We start from the raw sequence: 24813 nt of genomic DNA, 5'->3' as shown, positions 1-24813 counted from the left end.
GCTGGGCCCGTGAGCCGTGGCCGCTGAGCCTGCGCGTCCGGAGCCTGTGCTCCACAAGGGGAGAGGCCACAACAGTGAGAGGCCCGCGTACCGCAAAAAAAAAAAAAATATGTATATATATATATACACACACACACACATACAGAATCTGGTCTCATCTCAACGTTTCCCTGATCCAAGCCCACAAGGATCTCAGTTACTTCCTAGTTGGTCTCCTTTAATCACTCTGACCCTTCAACAGTCTTCTCGCTGTAGCAGTAAGGATCCTTTCAAAATGAAAGTCAGGCATGTTTCTTCTCTGTTTAACACCTTCTAAAAGTACCACCCCCACCCCCACCCAGGGTAAAAGCCAACGTCCTTAAAATACCTGTAGGTCTCCGTGATCTGGGCCCTCTGCTACTTCAGTGACCTCACCTCCTGCCGCTGTTCTCACTCATTTGTCTCCAGCCAGCCACAGCGGCCTCCTTGCTGTTCCTCAGACCTGGAAATCATGCTTCCTCCTCAGGACCTCTGCACTGCTCTCCAGCTGGAAGGCTCCTCCCCAGACGTTCTTCTGAGACACCCCTTTATCTGTTTAGGTCTGTGGTCAAGACAGCTAGTGGCCTCCCGAGATCTAGTCTCCTACTCTTCCTTGGCTGCGTACGTGGATGCACGGCTATAAGACCACTTTCCCTAACTTCCCTGGCAGCTGTGTGTCACCATGTGACTAAATTTTGACCAACAAAAGTAAGCAGTTGGATTTCCCTTTAAGAGTGAGGCATGCCCTTCCTTCACCCTCCCTCCATCCCATAGCGTTTGCAAGGCGAACCAAAGTTCCTGCCCTCGTGGAACTTACATCTGGTTAGGGGGAAAAGACGACAAATAAATACACATAAGTAGATATAGGGTACGTTTGATGGTATTGGGGGCAGTGGAAATAAAGCAGAGTCAAGCACATGGGGAGTGGGGCATAAGAGAGAATTTTGCTGGGCTTCACTGATAAGACAAGCATTTGAGCAAAATCTTACATCAGTTTGGATTAGGTGTTCTTGCATATAAGTAAGCCTCAAACAACATTGGCTTAAACAAGATAGAAATATATTTCCTTCAAATGAACAAAACCTGTAAGTCAGGCCAGGACTGGTAATGAGGCTCTACGAGGTCACCACGGACCTAGGAGGCTTCAACTTACAGCTGCCCACGGCTGCCGTGCAGGCCTCTCAGCCTAGGTGCTGCCATCTGCTTTCCGTCCAGGCCACAGGAGGTGTGTTACTACCCTGCACAACCATTAATTGTTAGTTGGCCTGGATTTTACAGTTTATTACTTTACTTCTCACCTTCACTTTGGTCAGGGGAAGGGGATTTTAATGGCCAAGTTTCCCACTCCCTGGACAAGTCATGTCAGCTCTCTGGGCCCCTGGATTTCATTTCTGAGATGAAGGGGATTGGAGTAGACCTCTCGTCAACTCTAAAACTGAGCGGTTCTAAAATAGTCATTTAATTTCTGAATTTTCCACCTAATTTTTCTTGCATAACCATGACCAGCTGTGCTCAAGCAATTCAGTTATTGAATGTTAAGTTGATTTTTTCACCTTAACACTAATTTTTAAAAACCTCAAAGAGAGATGATTTACCTGACAAATTTTTAAACTCTGAATCAGCGGCACACGTTATCCTAAGGCTTTTTAAAAAATTCACCTGCCCAGGATGCAACTCAGGTATATTCCCTGGGAATGGGAAGTGAGGTGATGAGATGAGTTTTAGCAAGTGCACCACTTTTTTAAAATCTCCAAAGGATGTTCCAGCGTGCAGCCTGGGTAAGAAGCGCTGCTTACGCATTCAGCTGGCGTCAGTAGCGTCCCTTTGGAACAAGCTTCCAGAGAACGTCTTACTTTAAGGCCCCATCACCCTGTGTAATCCTGTCCTCTAAGTTAGCAAGAACTTTTGAGGCCAAAGGATTGCCTTTGGGATTGGATGGCAAACATTCCCATTGATTGATCATTGGTTTTGATCACCAGAGATAAATGATCAAAATTTCCAAAGCAAATTTTTATATTATTAATAGAATGAAAATCTGTAGAAATCTTCTATTTAATTTCTAAACGGCTCAGTTTACGCAGTTACTTTTGGCCTGAATTGTTTTCTGATGAAAGACCTGAAATCAGGAGCTTGAACAAGCGACTTCGTAAAACAGCAGGTGGAACAGTGTTGATGTTAATAAGAGGCCTCACCTTACTGCCGTGCACAGATTTATCTATGAGCAGCTTCTAAAAGGTGAGACTTACTTGAGCCCAGGTCCCAGGACAGATGGCTCGACCATGGGGCCACTTAGTCCAAGTAAATGTATTGACAGGTTCCAGCCCCCTGATCTTGCGTTAATAATCCCTAAGCTCTGTAAATTCAGATTCTTCCCATTTCTGTACCATAGCTATTTTTTAAAACTGACTTATAGATTTTGAAACTGAATATAGACGAAACTCTTAGAATAAGAATAATGCTTACACAATGGAATTAATGTGTTTCATGGCATCAATATTTCTGAAAGGAAGGTAGATACTCTCATTTAGTTGGTTCGGTTATTCATTTGTTCATTTATTCATTATAGGAACATTTAATGGTCCCTTACTATTTTGCTAGGTGCAGCTCTAGGAGGCAGGGCTACAGCAGTTAACAAAACAGACAGAAATTTCTGCTGTGACGGCATTTAGCTTTTGCAGAGGAGTGAAGATGTGAGAAGGAAAGAGTTGAGGAAAGTCGAATGCTAAGAGGTTTGTTACTTGCTTGAGCCATACTGTGAAGTCATAATTAATCTGATCTATTCTATTTCAAGATAAACTTTTTTTTTAATTGTGAAATTTTTGTCTTTTCACCTGTGAATAATTTTTCTAACAAACTTAGTTAAAATGATTTTATGCTAAGTACAGATCCACTCTAAAATTTAGATCAAGATGAGATTTTAGTTAGTTATAACTAATTTCCTAAAGCATGTTAATAACTTGCTCAAAAAAAAAAAAACCACTGGGACATTAATTAGCGAGCGCTGTAGCTGGCACATAATAGACTGACCAAGTTATTTATGAGGAGAACTGATTGCTGCCATTTAGTAAACAAGCCTCACTTTTGAAAAGCAAAATTTAAAGATTTTTGAGCAAAAACAAAGGCCTTTTTAAAATTTTTCTTATTTCAATTTTTTCTAATTTGGAGAGGTTTTTTTTTTTCTAATTTTTTAAGCTAGAAATGCCTGTCTTTAAAAAAAAAATCAGAGCTAAACATCTGTTTTCTGGTACTTAGTTATCTCACCATTTCTTTTTATGAAGATACTGAGTTTAATGGGCATGAAGAAAAAGCAAGAGGCTTTGTCCTCTTCCATACAAATGACAAATGGAAGACAGAAAAGGTCAAGGATATTGAGGAGGTCTAGTGAACTTTATTTAGAAAGTCGAAATGTTAAAAATTAACTTTTCTGCTTTCATCCTGCTATCACAATTTTCCTTCATCATCGAGCCTTGAATATAATTTTGTGCCCTGTTCTAATCTTCTCCCAAAGTACCTGATGACGAAAAGAACAGACTTACAGTTTTTGTCCTTTCAAAATGCAAGCACAGCACCCGGCCAGTGGTTAGGGTGACTCCTAAGACCAAAACATTAAATTTTGTTTTGCTTAAACTTTAAAAAATCATGTATTAACAATACTATTTCATAACAGTATGCTAAATTACTGTTATAAATTTTCCTGCAGTTGATTCACATGCACGTCACTTTTCCAGGAAGAAACTTATAATAATCAGGAAACATTCACCTACACAAAGGAAAGGGAGCTACGAATTTCAGAGAGATTGGGCCCCGTCCAGTAAACTGAGTCCCTCCTGCTTCTGACTCACCTGCCATTCCTCTGTTTCAGTCCTGCAGGGCAGACAGCTCCTACCCAACGCTTGCCCATGGGACAGAGGGCCCTGTTGTGCCCTCGCAGTGACAGATTTATATGGATAAATATTAAGGCACACGTTATTTTCTTTATGTCTTATTTTCTTATGTCTTTTATTTTTAGTCAGATCATTGTATCAGGGTAAATCAGAGTCTGGTACCATAAGCATGTTTTTCAAGTGCTGGATTCTTTGTTCAGTTTTTAAAGATGAGACCTTGTTAAAACCTTTATAGTGTTGACTGTAGCAGAATTTGATTTTTGGCCTTTGAAAGTTATTCATGTATGTTTTGGTTTTGATTTATTTTTAATTTTTTAAATTGAACTACAGTTGATTTACAATGTTGTGTTAGTTTCAGGGGTACAGCAAAGTGATTCAGATATAAACATATATATAATGTATATATATTCTTTTTCAGATTCTTTTCCCTTATAGGTAATTAAAAAATATTGAGTTCCCTGTTTCATACAGTAGGTCTTTTTTGGTTATCTATTTTATATATAGTAGTGTATGTATGTTAAACCCGAAGTCCTAATTTCTCCCTACCTTTCCCCTTTGGTAACCATGAGTTTGTTTCACATATGTTTCAAGTATGGTGCTGTTCCAAGCATTATTGGAGATAGATACACATATATATATATGTGTGTGTGTGTATAACTATGTCTGTACATTTATATTTGCTAACTGAGCTCATTCTATATTATATATCATAAAATTTTTTCACAGTCCTGTTAAAAACTTTTTAATATTTTATTGGCTGAATATTCTTTCATCATATACATGTGCCATAATTACCTTATAGTAATTTAGCTATTTAGAATAGTTACATTTTGGGCCTATTATAAATAAAAATACAATGAACACATTTCCCATATAGTTTCCTCATGCTCAGTTTCTTCCCCCTGAAATTATATTGCTAGAATGGTTCAGTGGATGCCAGAGAGATAAATTTAAAGAAAGTTTTAATTACTAATGCCCCCCCTAAAAAGAAGAAAATGGGTTGCATTATGGGATATAATGTGACTTTTATCCAAAACTGCCTTTTCTTCTTGCAATTCTAACGTTTAACATATGACCAACTATAGAGAGTAGTGGTAACCACAGGTCCTGTGGCCTGGCTCCCTGGGGTGTAACTGTGTCTCTGCCACTTCCTCACTGGACAGACAACTCGAACTATGCCTCAGTTTCCTCAGCTGTGAAATGCTAATAATAGTAGTCCCTGCCTCTTCAGGTTGTTGTAAGAATTAAATGGGTTAATTTATGTAAATCTCTTGGAACCGTGCTAGCACAGAGTAGATGCCCACTCACTAAATGTTTGTTCATAACAGTAACAGCAACAGCATCTAAGGGAATATTTCCTAATTTTACATTTTCAAAGATTATTCTTTTGTTTCTATTCCTCTGGCATCTCAAATACTGAAGTATCTCAAATTACTTCTTAGACTCTTCCATACCTGCAAATACATGCACGGAATGTGCTTTAAGATTCCTAGGATTGCTAGTATTTGAGTTGTACACATAAATCACACAGGATGTGCATAGATTCTTATCTCAAACAGCCAATGGCAGAATTCTTAGCAAAATGTTTTTTCACAGATGGTTGGGGGGCTTTTATAGTTTTCACCTTCAAGTCCAAAAGTTATCATGAAGATCACTAAAATAAAGGAGCAAAGTGTGGTGTGAACTCCTGCATATCTCCAGTAGAAAGAGAAAGCTGCCTACCCCAGTCAGTATCCCAAACCCTTGGCCGTTTTCCTACCATAGCCACACATTATGAGGCCGCAGATGGATCTCTCTAAGGACATTCACTCCATTTCTTACAGTAAGGTTTTTATTTTTATTACAGTAAATTCTTACCCCACAGAGCTTGGCTGAATCTCATTGAGTCACTAGCAACTCTTGTGTAGACAAGGCAGGCCTGCTAGGCCTTCTTGGCCCATTCCTGCTAAACTCAGAGCTGATGTTGGCCTGTTATATGTTTACATGCCAATGACAAAAAGGGAGGATGCAACCAGAAGAAAAGTGTGTATATAGAGAGGAGCTGCCTCCGTACAGATTTCTTCTCGCCATTCCCTTTAAAGCAAGGTTTCTCAGCGTCAGCTGTGCTGACAGTTGGACCAGATAACTCTCTTTCATGGCCGGCTGTCCTATGCATTATAGAATGTTTAGTCACATCTCTGGCCTCTACCCACTAGATTCTAATATCACATACCCTCACCCCTGTTCATGGCGACCGAAAATGTCTCTGGACAGAACTGGCTCTGGGTGAGAACCCCTGCTCTAAGGCCACAGTGTAATAACATGTCTCTTTGTACCCTTGGCTTTGGCCAACTGGTGTCATATTCCTCAGAGAGTTCTGTGATGCAAGGGGCCGTGAACACAATCTCAAAGTCCACCACTGAACTATATGCAATCCGAAATAGACACCTGGAAGTACAGAAATAAAACCACTCCTCTACCAACATTATAATGCCAAGGCTTAAACTCTGTTCCTAAAAAGCTCAATTCCAGCTGAAGTAAAGAAAGTGATCTCTTCCTTTTTCTCAAAGTTAATACATTTGTACTAAAATTAATTACATCAGTAAAACGGCAGGTTTTAAAATTTTGTCACTCTATTAATTTTTCCTGTAGTCATCATCTCTATAGTGAAAATGTATAGTCTTCAAGGTACACCTTCAAGAAGATATCATTAATCACCTTTAAAAATTGTGCATTCCGGGCTTCCCTGGTGGCGCAGTGGTTGCGCGTCCGCCTGCCGATGCAGGGGAACCGGGTTCGCGCCCCGCTCTGGGAGGATCCCACGTGCCGCGGAGCGGCTGGGCCCGTGAGCCATGGCCGCTGAGCCTGCGCGTCCGGAGCCTGTCCTCCGCAACGGGAGAGGCCGCAACAGAGGGAGGCCCGCATACCACCAAAAAAAAAAAAAAAAAAAAAATTGTGCATTCCTTTAAAAAATGTGTATATATTCCACAGTGCTAGTCATCTTAGACTTATTGAGCCACTTCTTTTCTAACAATTTTGTTCTCATAAACTTCATGCAGTATTTTCATGTTCTGTGCACAAGCTCAATTCTTTGCACTCCTTTGGTATAAATAATGAGTTTATATTTTAAAGTTAATGGTTAATGACAATCATGTCTGTTACTTCTGTAGAAATTACATCATTGGGAAACACACTTGGATAAATGTAGCTGATGTAGTTGCTGGTATGAATTCTATTACGGCGTTATGGAGTCTATTTTAATATAAACTGGAAAGATGGAATAAGCTGCATATTACCTTTTTTTACCTTAGAATATTTTTTGACATACATTGTTGAATCAAATTTAGAACCCAAATTATCACCGAACCTAAAATGTCGTGTCATTATTTTAACACCATGAAATATTGCCAAACAACTGTTCTTAGTTTTCTCTCAGTATTAAAACAAACATAAGTGTGGATGTGAGATTTTTTTTTAGCTAACTAATTGGAAATCGTACTGCTTTTTCAGTGGTTTTTTATTGATTTTTCATGTCTATTTTTATGAAAAATCACATGCAAAAGGAGCCCCTTTATGAAATATGTAATAGCATATGCTTGTACTTTTCATGTTGTGTTGCTGTTTATCTGAGTATTTCTTTTAGACGTATTCTTGGCAAATATAGCTATGAGCTATAGTTATTTCATAATTTTTAAAAATTTTTCCTTTGATTTTCATGAGCTTACGAATGCTCTACAGAGAATTGCAACTGAACAATTAATTGGCAGTCATCAGATTTGGGCAAATTTTACACAACAACAATATTAATAAAAGCTAGCTTTTATTTAGTGTTTATTTTGTGTTTATTTTGTGTTAAATGTAACTCTTTGCTAAATTATTTTCATGTAATCCTCATAGTGGTATGAATTTATTAAATATTTATGTCCATAATTGTCTGTGTTACTCTTTTTAATTGTCCATTATCCTAGCCTCTTGGTCAGTCAGTGTCTTGGGAATATCTTGCAGTTGAAGAGTGCTTGTCTGACAATAAGTATTTATTAATGGGTTCAGAACTTTGCTAGACTTCTTGGTAAAAATGTTACAAATAATATAAAGAGGAAGAAGAGAAGGGCGAGGTAGGAGGAGCGATCTGGTTGAGGCCACGTGACCTAGAAACTTGAGATAACGAAGATTATGGTATCAGATGGCAATGCAATCAAGTGTAGATTGCGTGGTGGTGACTTACAGGAATTCAGAGCTGGGAAAGGTTATTTAGACCTGAGGGTAGCTAGTGAAGCTCTGTGGGCAGTGGATTCTTATCTCAACCTCAAAGGAGTTTAGGATTTGGTTTGGTTGGTGACTGGCCAGTGCTCAAAACATGACATTGTAGATGAAAGGACAAGCAAGAGAAAAGTCCTAGAGATGAGAAAAAGCTTCCAGTGTAATGAATACTTTTGATCCAAGGGTTTGAAACTTTCCTGAAATTCTGACATGATTTTTACACATTTTTAGGAAAAGAATATTGGTTGTATTCTCATTTTTTCTGACCTAAAATAAGAGAGCCTGAAGGTATTTCTGGGGCCAGAGAGACCTCAGATATGAAAAGTCAATACACCCAGTATTCATTTGGTGCTTGGGTTGCCCATGATTCCAGAGATAGGAGAAAAGTAAAAAAAAGTTGTGTTTTTCCTATTTATTTCCTTAATTCAAAATTTATTACACCGTACGTTGCCCTACAACAGAGGATTACAATAGAAACTTGCCAACTGGTGTGTATTTTGCTTGTTGGTAGTAAATATTTCCGGACACCTTTCTCACATTGGCATTCTCTATTTCAGTGGTTCTCAGCCTTTTTTTTTTTTTTTCCTGCCTCTTTCTGACTATTCCTTCTCTCCTTCTAGGTTGCAGTCTGATATACTCTCATGGTCTCTCATTACATAGAATAATTGTTCTAAGGAGAGGTTAGGCCTGGGGAAGATTTGTATGAGAATCCAGGAGAGGGGTCTGGGCCATAATGGTTTGAAAGTTCCCCTCAGGAACATTGGTATCTCCCCTTCACTGTGCCCTTTGCTATCTAAGAATTTTTATATGCATTTTCAGTTTTATACCTCGGTTGATATTTTTCTGGAGTGTGATTAATACATTAGATTATTAATAAATTTGAATAAATTATCGTCAGTAACTTAATTGGAAAGACTTTTTTAAATTCTTCGCTTTTTTATTTTATTTTATTTTTTAGATCCCAAAATCTAGGAGCGAGGGATCTCTTCAGGCCCACGGGGTACCGCAACCAGAGCCGTCTGATGGCGTTCCTCAGGTCAACCTGCAGCTAAGTCAGAGAAATTCCTGCTGGGATGACAATTCAGCAGAGGATGCTACTGCTGCCAAACTGCTATCCAGGTTAGCACGTTTCCTTTGTTTACACATCATGTATTGCATCATCTGTGCTGATATACAGGCCCGCGCATACAGGTATGTTCGCACGTATCCACCACCAGGGTCGTCGGGATACAGATCAGCAAAACTATTTAAAACTTACTGTAACTTTTGAAAATTTTCCGACTAGTAATTCTTATCACAGAAGCATTCTTATCACACACGCATTCCTGGTTTGTTATATTTTATTTTATGGATTCAAACAAATTATTTAGTCAGTCGGACTGTGCTAGGCTCACATTAAAAGTTGGAAGAGTTATTTTTTAGATGCCTTTTCGTAGTATGTTCAGTGGTCAGTATTATTTGCAATTAAAGTGGACATCACAGTTGTTACTAGAACCAACTCTCGCTCACAAATTGTGAACGTTGCGCTTTAACGTTTAGGTTGCACGTGAAACCTGAAAGCAAACTTCTTTGGTACACTTGAGGAAAAAGGCATACGGTTTTCTTAAAATAGGTAAAATGGGGTCTGAATCTTCTTTACTCCTCACATATAGAATTTTTCCTTTTAAAGGTTTTTCATCTTTTATTGTAACTGACAACCTATTTCTATAATTTAAAAAACGTCCTTACAAGTATAAGACAGAGAGCTCTAAAGAATGGAAAGATTTTTAAGACATTATATAAAAAACACAGTTAAAGAGCTTGCCACTTTGGATTGCATTATAGAAAAGATGGAGTTCGAGCTGGATTTTTAAAATGAAGATAATTTAAATGTGAAGAACAAGAAGTCAAGACTCTTGTAGACGGGCCCAGTTAGGAGGCAAGAGTAGGTACAGTGTATTTGGGACATCCAAACAGAAGTCATGTGAGGAATCAGTGGGGAAAAAGGCTGGGAAGGTGGGGTGAGGCCAAGCCATTGAGGACCTCGAATGCCAGCCTGCAGTTATTTCTTGTTCGGTCTTGCGCCTCACTGAACAGATGTTCAGCACTTGACCTCTGCTTCCAGGAAGTGCTTTAGGACAGAGGATGTGGCAGTGAACAAAGCCAGCCAGACCCTGGAGTTCATGGACCTTATGTTCTAGTGAGGGAGGCAATAGCAAGAGACACAGGAAAAAAAAAAAAAAAAAAAAAGCCTGTGAAGACCATTTCAGCTCATTAATAAATGGAGGAGTTAAGAAACAAGTAGGTTAACGTAATAGACTGACCCAAAGACCATTTTAGTTTGCTTAGGCAGGGGAAGCCTGAATTGAAACAAGAAGGCGGGAGAGAAGAGAGCCTGCGAAGATCAAGGCCGAGAGCATTTCTATGCAAAAGAACTGAGGTTCGGAAGCTTAGCTTCCTGCTACAGGTAACAGGAAACCAGGGAAAGTTCCGGCTGGGTAGGGTTAGGTGATGGGAGCCATGGTAAGCTGGTATGTTGGAAAAGGAATCTTCCATCAGCATGCAGACTTGATTGGAAGAGGAGAGCTTGGAGGCTGGTACAGTGTTGGTTCCTTCGAGAGTCAGAAATTTTCACCGAGATCTAGTTGTGTGGCGTTTACTTGCTGGGTGCTGAGGATTCAGAGAATGAGAGACCTATGCCTGGCACTTGGGGAGACAGAGGGTAAGTGAGGAAAAATTCCATAATTATCATTAAATAGACATTCACTAAGTGCCTGTTACGTACCGGGCACGGTGAAATGGGCTGGTGACAAAGTCACACCTACGATTCGAGTGCCTCTCTTAAGGCGCTCTGAAAACCGTCAGCAGGTTGCCGTGTGAGGGCAGAGGAAGGGCCCAGACCAGGTGGGGACCCGGAGTTCAGAAGTTTCAGAAAGAGGGTGATGTTTGAACTGAGGCTAGTGGGATCCGTGGAGGTACTGGGCAGGGAAACCAAGAGAAGGGTGCTTCTGGAAGAAAAAAGCGCATGTGCAAGGACACGTAGGGCAGTGAGGACAGCTTGGAGGAGAGCTGTGATTGCGGCGGGGAGACGGGACATCTGGATTTTGGAACTGAGACTGGCAGAGGGGCTAAAGGCGGGGCAAGAGATGAAGATGAATAGGTCAGAGCGTGGGCAACTGTGCCCCATATCAAGGAGCTTGGATTTTCTCTTAGAAGTGGCAGAGGGTGATTACAGGAATATAAGCAGGAAGACGATAGAAACAGACTTGCATTTTGTAAATTCCTGTGTGTTTCGGAGACACAAATCAAGAAGTGAGATTATGGAGAGAAGGCACAGCTAACATTGCTCTGGCTTCCGTTTGTCTCTCTGGTTAGCATATCTCCAGTTAAAACAAATGCATGGGCTTCCCTGGTGGCGCAGTGGTTGAGAGTCCGCCTGCCCATGCGGGGGACGCGGGTTCGCGCCCCGGTCCGGGAGGATCCCACGTGCCGCGGAGCGGCTGGGCCCGTGAGCCATGGCCGCTGAGCCTGCGCGTCCGGAGCCTGTGCTCCGCAACGGGAGAGGCCACAGCAGTGAGAGGCCCGTGTACCGCAAACAAAACAAAACAAATGCATGTTAGTATTTTTTAATTTCTTCTGTACCTTCCTTTTTTTTTTTAGAAGTACGGTCTTAAAGAACTAACTTCCTCCCGCTGGGCAACCGTAAAGATTTAGATAGGACAACACCTCCCTGTCAAACCTTGCTACCCACCAGCGTGCAGAAGCTCATTCAGTCTCTTGTCTCTATCCATAAATCTGGAGTGTCTATGCAGAGATTTTTACTTTTTTATTTTTATATACCTCTTAATAGATTGTGTGACAAATGATCAAAAGACAAATGGAGATCATTAAAATGAATTTAACTAAAAATAACTTTTAAATCCTTTCTATGTCTTTGAAGTAGCAGAATAGGTCTTGTGCCAATTTTTATTTCAAAAATGAACTTACGAAGATGTTTTCATTTGCGGTTGCTTTCTAAAACAAGTTATTGGTTAGTTCATAAATTGGAGCTAGAAAAAAAGAAGTGTGCCTGTGTTTGGTACACACCCTCAACTTTCTCTAAATCTTTTCTTAGGGAAGTTTCCATTTTTCTCTTTACCAGTTTCTTGCTCGCCTCATCCTTAACCACAGAGGTGGGCAGTGTTGTATTACGTATCTTGCTGTGCCCTTGTTCTCTAAATACAGTATTTACTTTGGCTTACCAACACTTTTCCAAGGAATTGTCAAGAAGCGTTCATCTGAGCTTTTCATAGTATTGATTTATTTTTTAGTTGCTCCTATTAAAAGAAAAAAAAAGCAATTCAGCAAAATCTATTCTTGTTTGACCTATGATCTGGTAAGTTTGATTTACTTTACACAACCAAAAATAGAGCAATTCTCTTTGCACTTATTAATAAAATCATTGCAACACATTTATACATAACAGTTTGATCTTCAGCGGAGCTACCATATCAGTTAACAACAAAGATAAAACCAAGAAAGAACCTTTGGTAATGAAATGTCCAGAATGATGAAGTGTCTGTCCGATGATTTTTCAACAACAGGTTTGATTTCTAGGGCTTTGAGAAGTGATTTTGGCTAACAGTGTGTTCTTGATAACTTGGAGTTATGAGAGTTTAGACCTTGTTCAGTATTTTTTCCCAGGTTGGCTGACTTTGATCTTTTTTCTTCTTAGCTTCAAATCTTAAACATAGTCCCATTGTTTCTTGAGATGTAATAGAAATGTGAATTTTTATCAGCAAGTGTTCATTGTTTTTCTGCTTTTCAGATAGTGGCTGTAGAAATAGAAGCATAAAGGAGTAACATATTTTAAAATGAGCGTTCAAAGAGGAACTCAATGTCATGTATTGCTCACTGGCTGACTTCTATCTTGGAACATTATTTATTTATATGAATAACTTTGTTCTGTATTTCTGTAATTGTCTAAAATTGGCATTGAGGATGTAATCATATAAACAATCATTTTTCTAGTCTTCATAGAATCTTTCTCTCATAATTAAAATGGCTTCATGAGAAAAGCTTAGGAATAACTATCTGTTGATTTTGTTAGAGCTCAGTGGCGCTGTTTTATACTGGATTCGCAGGCAAGGACAGAAGTGCTTAGTGACAGGTTTACTTCATTCACTAAAGGCATTTAGCTAATCCATTTATATCATCTAAATCTGACATCAGCAATTTCTAAAATATTGTCAAGAATTCTTTTTTGTAATCCGGCTGTTGGCATTACCAAAACTCACGGTAGACTGAAAGGCATAACTCCGAATCTGACATGCTGACTTCAAAAGAGTAAAGGCCTGTCCTTTTCTGCCGTGTAACTACAGCGCACAAGTTTGGTGGGTTAGAGGCACACACAGAAATGAGGATACTGTTGGACAGATGCATCCCTTAGGCAAGGCTGGAACATTCCAGTCCCTCTCCCTACACATGATAATCTTATCTTGCTTCTTTTAAAACTATTGAGGAAAATATTTGTTTTGTCATTTACACAAGAACTAACCTATAGATGTTAACTTGGTTAGTAAACAGGCCACTTAAAAATTTTCCTGGAAGGGAAAGTTACACATCCATCCTAAAAAAGTAAAAGGAAAAGATCTGTATGTAAAGTTTAAGATGTTGAAATGATTTGAAGCTTCAAGGATAGCTATATTATTATCTATTTCAACATGTGAAATAGATAAATGATTATTTTTTCATGTTACTGGCACTATACTATATTATTACTTTCAGAATTTAATTTTAGAAACTTAAAGAAGAGGATTAATATTTTTAGTCTTTTAGATGTTGAACAATATTGATTGTAATGTTTTATTTGAAAGGTTATGCATTTCCTTAAATGTGTGATTTTCTTAAAGGCCAGAGGAAAATTTCTAGTTTTGTTCTATAAAGTCAGAGTGAAGACTCAAGAAAAACTGTATGTTGTATGATTCCATTTATATGAAATGTCCAGAAAAGACAAATTTATAGAAACAGAAAGTAGAGTTGTGATTATCAGGGGGTGGAGAGCCAGGAAGGGACTATATGTGTACAGGAGATTAACTGTACATGCCTGGAGGGACCTTATTTAGGGGAATGAAAATATTCTAAACTGATTTATCGTGAGAGTTACACCACTTGGTAAAGTTACTAAAAATCACTGAACTGTGTACTTGAAAATGTGGATTTTAGATATGTAAAATACACCTCAATAACACTGTTTAAAAAAATACAAATACAAAAAACGTTGGAGTAAGGAGAAGTGGATACGCTTTACCAAGAAAGTCACTTGAGTGTAAATTGCTGAGATACCACTATTGTTATAAGTAAATGCTCTCTGCAGAGAATTGTGTTTGCTACATTTTAAGAGAATTTGTTCCTTTGTACTTTTCATTGACTAGGACAGCATGGTGGCAGCCATAAAGGTCAGGTCCTCTTGAAATGCAATTCATAAGGAGAGAAAGGTAGAGAGGGAAAAAGCTCTTTGGTTTTTCATCCCTGGAATGATTCCAGGTTGTGGTTTACTGTGCTATGATCAAAAGTTATTGAAGTGATCCGTATTTCAGGGAAACACAGAAACAGAAAGGAAAAGCTCCAACATCTTGGGAGTTCCAGAAAGAAAATCATAGGTCCATTGTTCATAAAGCAGAAAAGTTACCCAGTATACTTCTGTCAACAGAAGTTCATGGTCTCCTTTCCTGTAGGTGAGTGTCCTATAGACACGTTGACAATGAAAATAAGTTTTGTACTTGGCTCTTCCATAAAGAGATAAAGCAAATAAGAATGATTAAAATGCTTTCATTTTCTGTAATAGGAATAAATAAATAGCTACCACTATGCCAATCATTTATCTAAAATAATATGAAGAATATAGAATTAAAATATATTTGCTTATGTTACAGAGGTGTTCTTAATTTGATAGTTAAATGAGGGAAACTACAATAAATCTCTTTTCAATGTGTATTAAAAACAAATCGTTCCCTAGGATAGCATATTCTGCCTGAAAGCATTGTTGTATTCTGAAAGTTTTGTCTATTTATTCCATCTTTCAATACTTTGAATTACATGAGGAATACATTCTTCTTAGAAAAATTTCAAATACCACTGGTAAGACTAAAGTTCCCCTTGACTCTCTCGCTCTACAATTCAAATTCCCTCCCCTCTCCTCCAGGAGATAACTGTTATTATGGGTTTAATTATATATTCTTCCAGACTTCTTTCAGTGTATTTACACAGGAGTATAGTTTGCATACTTTTCCACTTTTTAGAAAACAAGTCTCATGATACTGAATGTATTGTGACGCTTCACGTGTTCCTGAAATTTTCCAGTTTCCTGCCTCATTTCCTCCTACCGTGTCCTTCCTTCCCTTTCCTTCCCACCTTGGCGTTCAGTGGTCTCCAAGTCTCCTTCCTGGACTGCCTACTCACTCCCTCCTCTGTCTGTTGTCTCTTCCACAGCTAATCTAGTCACAGAATGATAATATTCAAATCAGTATCTTGCACCTGAACTCAGTTCTAAGCTTCCAGGGCCTGCAGCCATCTCTCCTTCAGCCTTTGCCATAAACTTACTGTGCCCAAACAGAACTCACGTTCTCATCTTTCCCTCCAACTTTGCTATGTGTTGCATTCTCTCAACCACTAGACTCAAACATTTTATATACTAAGTCACCAAATCTCGTCAGTATTTCCTTTTCAGTATCTCCAACATCCTCGTCCCCATTTTCTCCCCCGTGATCTCAACCGTAATTTAGGCCTCCATCACCTTGTGGTTAGATAATTACTACATCTTCTGCACTCCTCTAACGTACTGGATTTATTTTCTTCATACAAGTTGGTCCTCTGCCTCTGTTTTCAACTCCTGACTCTATACAGTGACTTCTGGATCTATACCTCCCATTCAGAATCCTGCACTGTATGTCACTCTTCACTAGCAGACGTGTCAACCTTATCCCTAAGATACCACAGACCCTTCCCTTGCCCCCTTCCCCGTCCACTGCCAGCCAATCCCAGAATGCTCTTTGACAGCCTCACTGTCTATATTTGCCTCATTACTACCCTACTACCTACCACCTCTGCAAATGCAAATGCAGATCATACTCCTTCTCAGAACTATTTAGTGGCTTACATGTGCCCAGCCTACAAGAAAATCCTTTCTCTGTTCTCTACCTGTCTTTCCAGCCCCTTCTCCCTCCTCTATGGCTGCCTTTTTCTCATACTTACAGCCACCATATAAACCATACTTTCCATGACTATCTTGGTTTCAGATGTATCCTCTTCAAGATTAAATCATGTGTCAGACTTTGTCTTGATATTTGCTTAAAAAAATTGTACAGCAAGATGACAGAATAGGAGGTCCCCCGCCCATATTCCCCCCACAGCCACAATAACTTGGCAGCCATCCATAGACAAAAGTGCCTTTGTAGGAGCTTTGGGATCCCAGTAAGAGGTTGCAAAACTCCAGCATAGCCCAAGACTAAGGAAGGTCATTTTGAGAAAACCTACCCTCACCCAGGTGGCAGGCTCACAAACCATGGTTCCATGATTGTGGCTACAGGCCTGGGAAAAGGCCCATTCCCCTGTGGACTCAGCTGTAGCCCCCTTTGGCCTTGGTTCCACCACCAGTGCCACACAAGGGACCAGGGGGGAAACACGCCCACCCATGCCTTGGGTAACAGGTGCGTGACCTCAGTCCCAACTGTAGACCTGAAGCAGCCTGTGACCTGGCTCCAGCCACTCTCAGCCTTAATCTGGAGATAATCCCTCCCACCCAGGGATCCAGCAAGAGAGACACTCGTCCGTTTCCCCAAAGGCAGACCTGCCATCCTCGGCCTGACTGAGGATTCTGAAGTAGCACTGTGACTCGCCCCAGCTCCTGCCAGCTGTGCTCCAAGACTAGTCCTGCCTACTCCCCAGGGACCTGGCAGCAGACATGCTTCTCCAAGCCCCCAGAGGCAGGCCTGTTTAACTTGGTCTGACTGTGGATTCTGAAGCAGCACTAGGACCTAGCTAGCGCCAGCCCCACTCAGCCATGCGCCAGGGGCAGGCCTACCCACCTTCGAACCTGGCAAGAGGCACATCCATCCATATAGCCAGAGGCAGGGATGCAGACCTCAGACTTGCTTGTGGACCCCAAAGCAGTCCCGTGACTCAGTTCCAGCCTTTCTCAGCAGTGGTGGGGGCAGTCCTTCCCACCCAGGACCTGGCAGGAACCCTCCCATAGGCCTGGCAGGAGCCACACATCTGGTAACAGGCCACTGTCTGAGGACCCTAAGGCAGACCCTTGTGCCAGTGCCGGCTCTACTAACCAAGGTCCTGGAGGCAGTTGCATCATCCCAGGGAGCAGGTAGGATCCACACCTGCCTAAGTCCACCAACCACAGACCCAGCAGCAGCCCTATGACATGGCTTTAATCCTGCTTCACTGGGATCCCAGAGGCAATTCCATCAGCTCAGGGACCTGAAAGAAGAACGTCTTTTCCTGCCAAAACCAGTCTGTAAAGACCAGAAGAAGTGTTTGTGCCTTCAAATGCACAGATACCAGTACAAGGCTACACATATCACAAAGAATCAGGCAAACATGGCACCACAAAAGGAAATTAGTAAAGCTCCAATAACCAAACCAAATAAATGGAGATAGACACATTTCCTGAAAAGTATCTTTTTTTAATCATGTTTTAAAAGCTCATCAAGGGACTTCCCTGGTGGTGCAGTGGTTAAGAATCCACCTGCTAATGCAGGGGACATGGGTTCGAGCCCTGGTCTGGGAAGATCCCACATGCCGCAAAGCAACTAAGCCCATGCACCACAACTACTGAACCTGCGCTCTAGAGCCCGTGAGACACAACTACTGAGCCTGCATGCCACAACTACTGAAGCCCGTGCGCTTAGAGCCCATGCTCAGGAACAGGAGAAGCCACCACAATGAGAAGCCCGTGCACTGCAATGAAGAGTGGCCCTGCTCACCTCAACTAGAGAGGGCCCACACGCAGCAACGAAGACCCAGTGCAGCCAAAAATAAATAAATTAATTTTTTAAAAAAAGCTCATCAAGATGCAAGAGAACATAGATAGCTAAATAAAGTCAGGAAAACAGTACATAACAGATCAAGATGTATAATAGAGAAATAGAAACCATAAACACAAACAGAAATTCTGGAGCTGAAGAATACAATGACAGAACTGAAAATTCAATAGAGACCTTCAACAGTGGAGAGTTGATCATGAAGAAGAAAGAATCTGCCAACTTGAAGATAGGTCATTTAGCATTAGCTAGAGGAACAAAAAAATAAAAAGAGTGACAAAATCATGCAAGACCTAGAGGACACCATTAAGCAAATGAATGTACACAACTTAGAAGTTCAAGCAGGAGAGAGAGAGAGAAAGGAGAAGAAAAATTATTTAAAAAGTAATGGCTGAAAACTTCCTGAATCTTAAAAGGGATATGAACATCCAGGTGAATCTCAAAGGACCCCAAGCAAGATTACTCTGAGTCATGTTATACAGATTGTCAAAAGTCAAAGACCAAGAGAGACTCCTGAAAGCAGCAAGAGAAAAAACAATTCATCACATACAAGGGAACCCTCATGAGGCTATAAGTGGATTTTTTGGCATGACCCTTGTAGGCCAGGAGGAAATGGGATGATATATTCAAAGTGTGAAAGAAAAAACTGCCAACCAGGAATACTATATCTGACAAAGCTGTCCTTCAGAAATGAAGGGGAGATGAATACATTACCAGACAAACAAAAGCTCAGGGAATTCACCGCCATAAGACCTGCCTTACAAGAAAGGCCTAAGAGCGTTATTCAAATTGAAAGAAAAGGAAGCTAAGTAACCACATGAAAACGTACTACCCGGACTTCCCTGGTGGCTCAGTGGTTAAGAATCCTCCTGCCAATGCAGGGGACACAGGCTCAAGCCCTGGTCTGGGAAGATTCCTCATGCCATGGAGCAATTAAGCCTGTGCACCACAACTACTGAGCCTGTGCTCTAGAGCCCACAAACCACAACTGCTGAAGCCCGCGTGCCTAGAGCCTATGCTTCGCAACAAGAGAAGCCACTGCAATGAGAAGCCCAGGCACCGCAATGAAGAGTAGCCTCCGCTCACTGCAACTAGAGAAAGCCCACGCATGGCAATGAAAACCCAGTGCAGCCCCCCAAATTAATTAATTAATTAATAATAATAAAAAAATACTACCCAAAGAGATCCACAGATTCAGTGTAATTGCTATTGAAATTCCAATGGCATTTTTCACAGATTAAAAAAAAAAATCCTGAATTTTATATGGAACCACAAAAGACCCCAAATAGCAAAAGCAATCTTGAGAAAGAAAACAAAGCTGGAGGCATCATTCCTGATTTCAAACTATGTTACAAAGGAATAGTAATCAAAACGGTATGCTACTGGTATGAAAACAGAGACATACCAATGGAGCAGAATAGACAACCTAGAAATAAACCTAAGCATATACAGTCAACTAATCTTTGACAAGGGTGCTAAGAATACACAGTGGAGAAAGGATAGGCTCTTCAATAAATGGTGTTAGGAAAACTGGATATCTACATGCAAAAGAATGAAACTGGACCCATATCTTACACTCCACTTGAAAATTAGCTCAAAATGGATTAAACACCTAAATGTAAAACCTGAAACTGTAGAACTGCTAGAAGAAAACATTGGGGAAAAGCTCCTTGACGTTGGTTTTGGCAGTGATTTTTTTGATACAACTCTAAAAGCACAGGCAACAAAAACAAAAATCAACAGGTGGGACTACATCAACCTAAAAAGCTTCTGCACAGTCAAGGAAACCACCAACAAAATGAAAAGGCAAACTATGGAATGGCAGAAAATATCAATATTTCAATCTATATACCTGAGAAAGGGTTAATATCCAAAATATATAAGGAACTCATAGAACTCACTAGCAAAAAAAAAAAAAAAAAATCCAGTTAACCCAATTAAACTGGGCAAAGGACTTGAATAGACATTTTTTCAAAGAAGACATAGGAATGGTCAGCAGCTATATGAAAAAGTGCTCAGCATCACTAATCATCAAGGAAATGTAAAATAGAACCACAATGAGCTATTGCCTCACACCTATTAGGATGACTGTCATCAAGAAGACAAGAGATAGGGCTTCCCTGGTGGCACAGTGGTTGAGAGTCCGCCTGCCGATGCAGGGGACATGGGTTTGTGCCCTGGTCTGGGAAGATCCCACATGCCGCGGAGCGGCTAGGCCCGTGAGCCATGGCCGCTGAGCCTGCGCGTCCGGAGCCTGTGCTCCGCAACGGGAGAGGCCACAACAGTGAGAGGCCCGCGTAACGCAAAAAAAAAAAAAAGAAAAGAGATAGCAAGCATTGATGAGGATGTGGAGGAAAGGGAACCCTTGTGTGTTGTTCGTAGGTATGTAAGTTGGTATAGCCGCATGGAAAACAGTGTGGTGCTTCCTCAAAAAAATTAAAAATAGAATTAACATGTAATCTAGCAATCCCACTTCTGGGTATGTATCTGAAGGAAATGAAATTGGTATCTCAAAGAGATATCTGCACTCCCATGTTCATTGTAGCATTATTTATAATAGCCAATATATGGAACCACCTAAGTGTCAGTGGATGAATAGATAGTCAACATGGTATAAATAATATGCCATTGTGTGTGTGTGTATATACATTGCTTGTATATTTCTTGTGTGTGTGTGTGTATATATATATGGTATATGTATACACACACACAGACGAGGGAAATTCTGCCACTTGAGACAACTTGGATGAACCTGACAGACGTTATGCTAAGTGAAATAAGTGAAATAAGACAGAGCAAGACAAATACTGTATGATCTCACTTACATGTGGAATCTAAAAAGGTTGAGTTCATAAAAGCAGAGTAGAACAGTGGTTGCCAGGGACTTGAGGTGTTGGGGAAAAGGAGAGATGTTGGTCAAAGGGTAAAAATATTCAGTTATGAGTAAGTTCTGGGGATCTAATGTTTTGCATGATGACTATAATTAACAGTACTGTGTTGTATAATTGAAATTTGCTAAGACAGTCAGCCTTAACTGGTCTCATCAGAAAAACAAAATTGTAGCTCTGGGCTTCCCTGGTGGCGCAGTGGTTGGGAGTCCGCCTGCCGATGCAGGGGACACGGGTTCGTGCCCCAGTCCGGGAGGATCCCACATGCCGCGGAGCGGCTGGGCCCGTGAACCGTGGCCGCTGAGCCTGAATGGAGCCTGTGCTCCTCAACGGGAGAGGCCACAACAGTGAGAGAGGCCCGCGTACTGCAAAAAAAAAAAAAAAAAAGTTGTAGCTCTGAGGTGACGGATGTGTTAATTTGCCTGATTGTGGTAATCATTTTACAATGTATACACATATCAAATCATCACATTTTATACCTTAAATATATGCGATTTGTATTTGTCAATTATATCTCATTAATGCTAGAAAAAATTAAATAACCCTACGTGTAACATTTTTGTCTACATCACAGTTTTGTCAGGTGACCCTGTGAAAGCATTTTCAGATCTGAAAAGTAATCTTGGATGAAGAAACTATGATTCTGCAAAGGTTATTCTTTTCACAGATATTTATTGAGTTAGGTGAATTATCTAAGATCACATAGTTAGTTGGCAGGCTGAGATTAATATATGTCTTCTGATTATTTTACAATTATTTCTTGCCTGTCTTCTACCTTGATTTACTTCACCCTTTCATGTCTTTATACTTCTCTCTTCAACCTGATTGTGACTTCCTGAACTAGAAGGACTGCATCTTATGTGCTTTTTTTTGCATCCGTGACAGTACCTAGTAGGTGTATACTTAGCTGCTCCTGCCATAGTCGTTATTCTTGTAATGTTACACATGCTCAACTTGAATTTAAATTCTACTCTCGTCCTCTTAGCTGACTTAAACCTCTCTGACGTTGAGGTCTGATTCTAAAACGGTAGAATTTTATGTGTTAATTCTGGTGGTTGCGCGTCCGCCTGCCGATGCAGGGGAACCGGGTTCGCGCCCCGGTATGGGAGGATCCCACGTGCCGCGGAGCGGCTGGGCCTGCGCGTCCGGAGCCTGTGCTCCGCAACGGGAGAGGCCACAACAGAGGAAGGCCCGCATACCACCCAAAAAAAAAAAAAAAAAAAAAAAAAAAACCACCTTGTGAAAAGCATAGTGCTAGGTCTCACCACACAGTTCACCTACAGAGCTACTATTTTCTGAGGTATTTACACTCCCTAGCCTTCATAACAAAGATTAATAGAAAAGTAGGTTTGAAGAAGTCCCCAGGGTCCCAGGCTGGGTTAGAAAAAATATCTAATTCCATTTCTATAGATAGTTTTCTAATCTATTCTTAACCACCACTAGCTCCCATGATAAATATTCCAGGGTCATCTTAAATAAACTATTTCATATATGTTGAATAACTATTAAACATATTTTCTAGTGTATTAAACATATTTTCTAGTGTTTAATTTCAATCTCCCTTTATTCCTATAATTTAAAATGAAAATGTCTGATATTTCTCCAATTTTTTTTTTTTTTTTTTTTTTTTTTGCGGTACGCGGGCCTCCCTCTGCTGCGGCCTCTCCCGTTGCGGAGCACAGGCTCCGGACGCGCAGGCCCAGCGGCCATGGCTCACGGGCCCAGACGCTCCGCGGCATGCGGGATCTTCCCGGACCGGGGCACAAACCCGTGTCCCCTGCGTCGGCAGGCGGACACGCCGGGCCTCTCACTGCCGTGGCCTCTCCCGTTGCAGAGCGCAGGCTCCGGACGCGCAGGCCCAGCGGCCATGGCTCACGGTCCCAGACGCTCCGCGGCATGCGGGATCTTCCCGGACCGGGGCACAAACCCGTGTCCCCTGCGTCGGCAGGCGGACACGCAACCACTGCGCCACCAGGGAAGCCCTCTCCAATTATTTTGATTATTAAAAAACAATTTACCTATTCACCAAAGTCTGCCACTCAATACAATTGCTCTCTTCAAATTTTGGCATTTCACTGGGATGCAAATTTCAATTTAAAATTTTTTTCTAAACTCCATTTATAGTATGAGCAGTTGGTAAGGGAAGGTAAGTAATGGTAAAGAAATTTATTATCATGTTTGCAGATCTTTTTTTTTCACACAAATTTAAGGAGTTATTTTTTATTATTAACTTGGAAGTATTTCTGATACCAGTTTTTTAAAAAATATTTACTTATTTGGTTGCACCAGGTCTTAGAAGCGGCAGGTGGGCTCCTTAGTTGTGGCTCGCCAACTCCTTAGTTGCAGCAGATGGGCTCCTTAGTTGTGGCCTGCGAACTCTTAGTTGCAGCATGCATCTGGGATATAGTTCCCTGACTAGGGATCGAACACGGGCCCACTGCGTTGGGAGCGCGGAGTCTTATACGCTGCACCACCAGGGAAGTCCCTGCAGATCATTTCTAGTAACATGTAAATCACCAGAGTATATCTGGACTGCTGTGGTCTTAACTGAATTTATTTTAGTAATTCAAAGTCAACAAATTCTTACTGGGCACATTCTTTGTACTGCACATTTTGCACTGGGCCCTGAGAAGTCAAAGAGAACTAAGGCACAGTCTCTAATCCTTAGGGGTCTCCTAGTCCATTAAGTGAGGCAAACTTATACATGGTTAACAATGATAAAAAATGCAGAAGGTTTTATTTTTTATTTATTTATTTATTTGTCACTGTCACTTTTTTAACATCTTTATTGGAGTATAATTGCTTTACAATTGTGTGTTAGTTTCTGCTTTATAACAAAGTGAATCAGTTATACGTATACATAAGTTTCCATATCTCTTCCCTCTTGCGTCTCCCTCCCTCCCACCCTCTGTATCCCACCCCTCTAGGTGGTCACAAAGCACCCAGCTGATCTCCCTGTGCTATGTGGCTGCTTCCCACTGGCTATCTATTTTATGTTAGGTAGTGTATATATGTCCATGCCACTCTCTCACTTTGTCACAGCTTACCCTTCCCCCTCCCCATATCCTCAAGTCCATTCTCTAGTAGGTCTGTGTTTTATTCCCGTCCTACCCCTAGGCTCTTCACAACCTTTTTTTTTTTCTTAGATTCCATATATATGTGTCCACATCTTCTTTATCCATTCATCTGTTGATGGACAGTTAGGTTGCTTCCATGTCCTGGCTATTGTAAATAGAGCTGCAATGAACATTTTGGTACATGACTCTTTTTGAATTATGGTTTTCTCAGGGTATATGCCCAGTAGTGGGATTGCTGGGTCATATGGTAGTTCTATTTTTAGTTTTTTAAGGAACCTCCATACTGTTCTCCATAGTGGCTGTATCAATTTACAGTCCCACCAACAGTGAAAGAGGGTTCCCTATTCTCCACACCCTCTCCAGCATTTATTGTTTGTAGATTTTTGGATGATGGCCATTCTGACGGGTGTGAGATGATATCTCATTGTAGTTTTGATTTGCATTTCTCTAATGATTAATGATCTTGAGCATTCTTTCATGTGTTTGTTGGCAATCTGTATATCTTCGTTGAAAAAGTGTCTGTTTAGGTCTTCTGCCCATTTGTGGATTGGGTTGTTTTTTTGATATTGAGCTGCTTGTATATTTTGGAGATTAATCCTTTGTCAGTTGCTTCATTTGAAAATATTTTCTCCAATTCTGAGTGTTGTCTTTTTGTCTTGTTTATGGTTTCCTTTGCTGTGCAAAAGCTTTTAAGTTT

The 24813-nt window shown here is 40.7% G+C and overlaps 1 protein-coding gene across 14 annotated transcripts in view; it reads left to right on the top strand.

Moving 5' to 3' along the window:
- The window catches only part of FAM13A (family with sequence similarity 13 member A), a 381052-nt gene that overhangs the window by 192506 nt on the left and 163733 nt on the right, over positions 1 to 24813 (top strand). For all 14 annotated transcript variants that reach the window (XR_003680461.2, XR_008617746.1, XR_008617749.1 and 11 more), the window contains one exon: positions 9100 to 9260. Coding sequence is in view for 6 of the 14 variants with exons in the window: in XM_028491594.2 (XP_028347395.1) it covers positions 9100 to 9260 (161 nt within the window). In the remaining 8 variants the exon portion in view is untranslated. The remainder of the gene's footprint in view (positions 1 to 9099; positions 9261 to 24813) is intronic.

The sequence above is a fragment of the Physeter macrocephalus genome, chromosome 7 (genome assembly GCF_002837175.3).
Source record: "Physeter macrocephalus isolate SW-GA chromosome 7, ASM283717v5, whole genome shotgun sequence".
Lineage (NCBI taxonomy): Eukaryota > Metazoa > Chordata > Mammalia > Artiodactyla > Physeteridae > Physeter > Physeter macrocephalus.
Note: the sequence above shows the minus strand (reverse complement) of the source record. Positions and strands in the feature narration are given on the sequence as shown.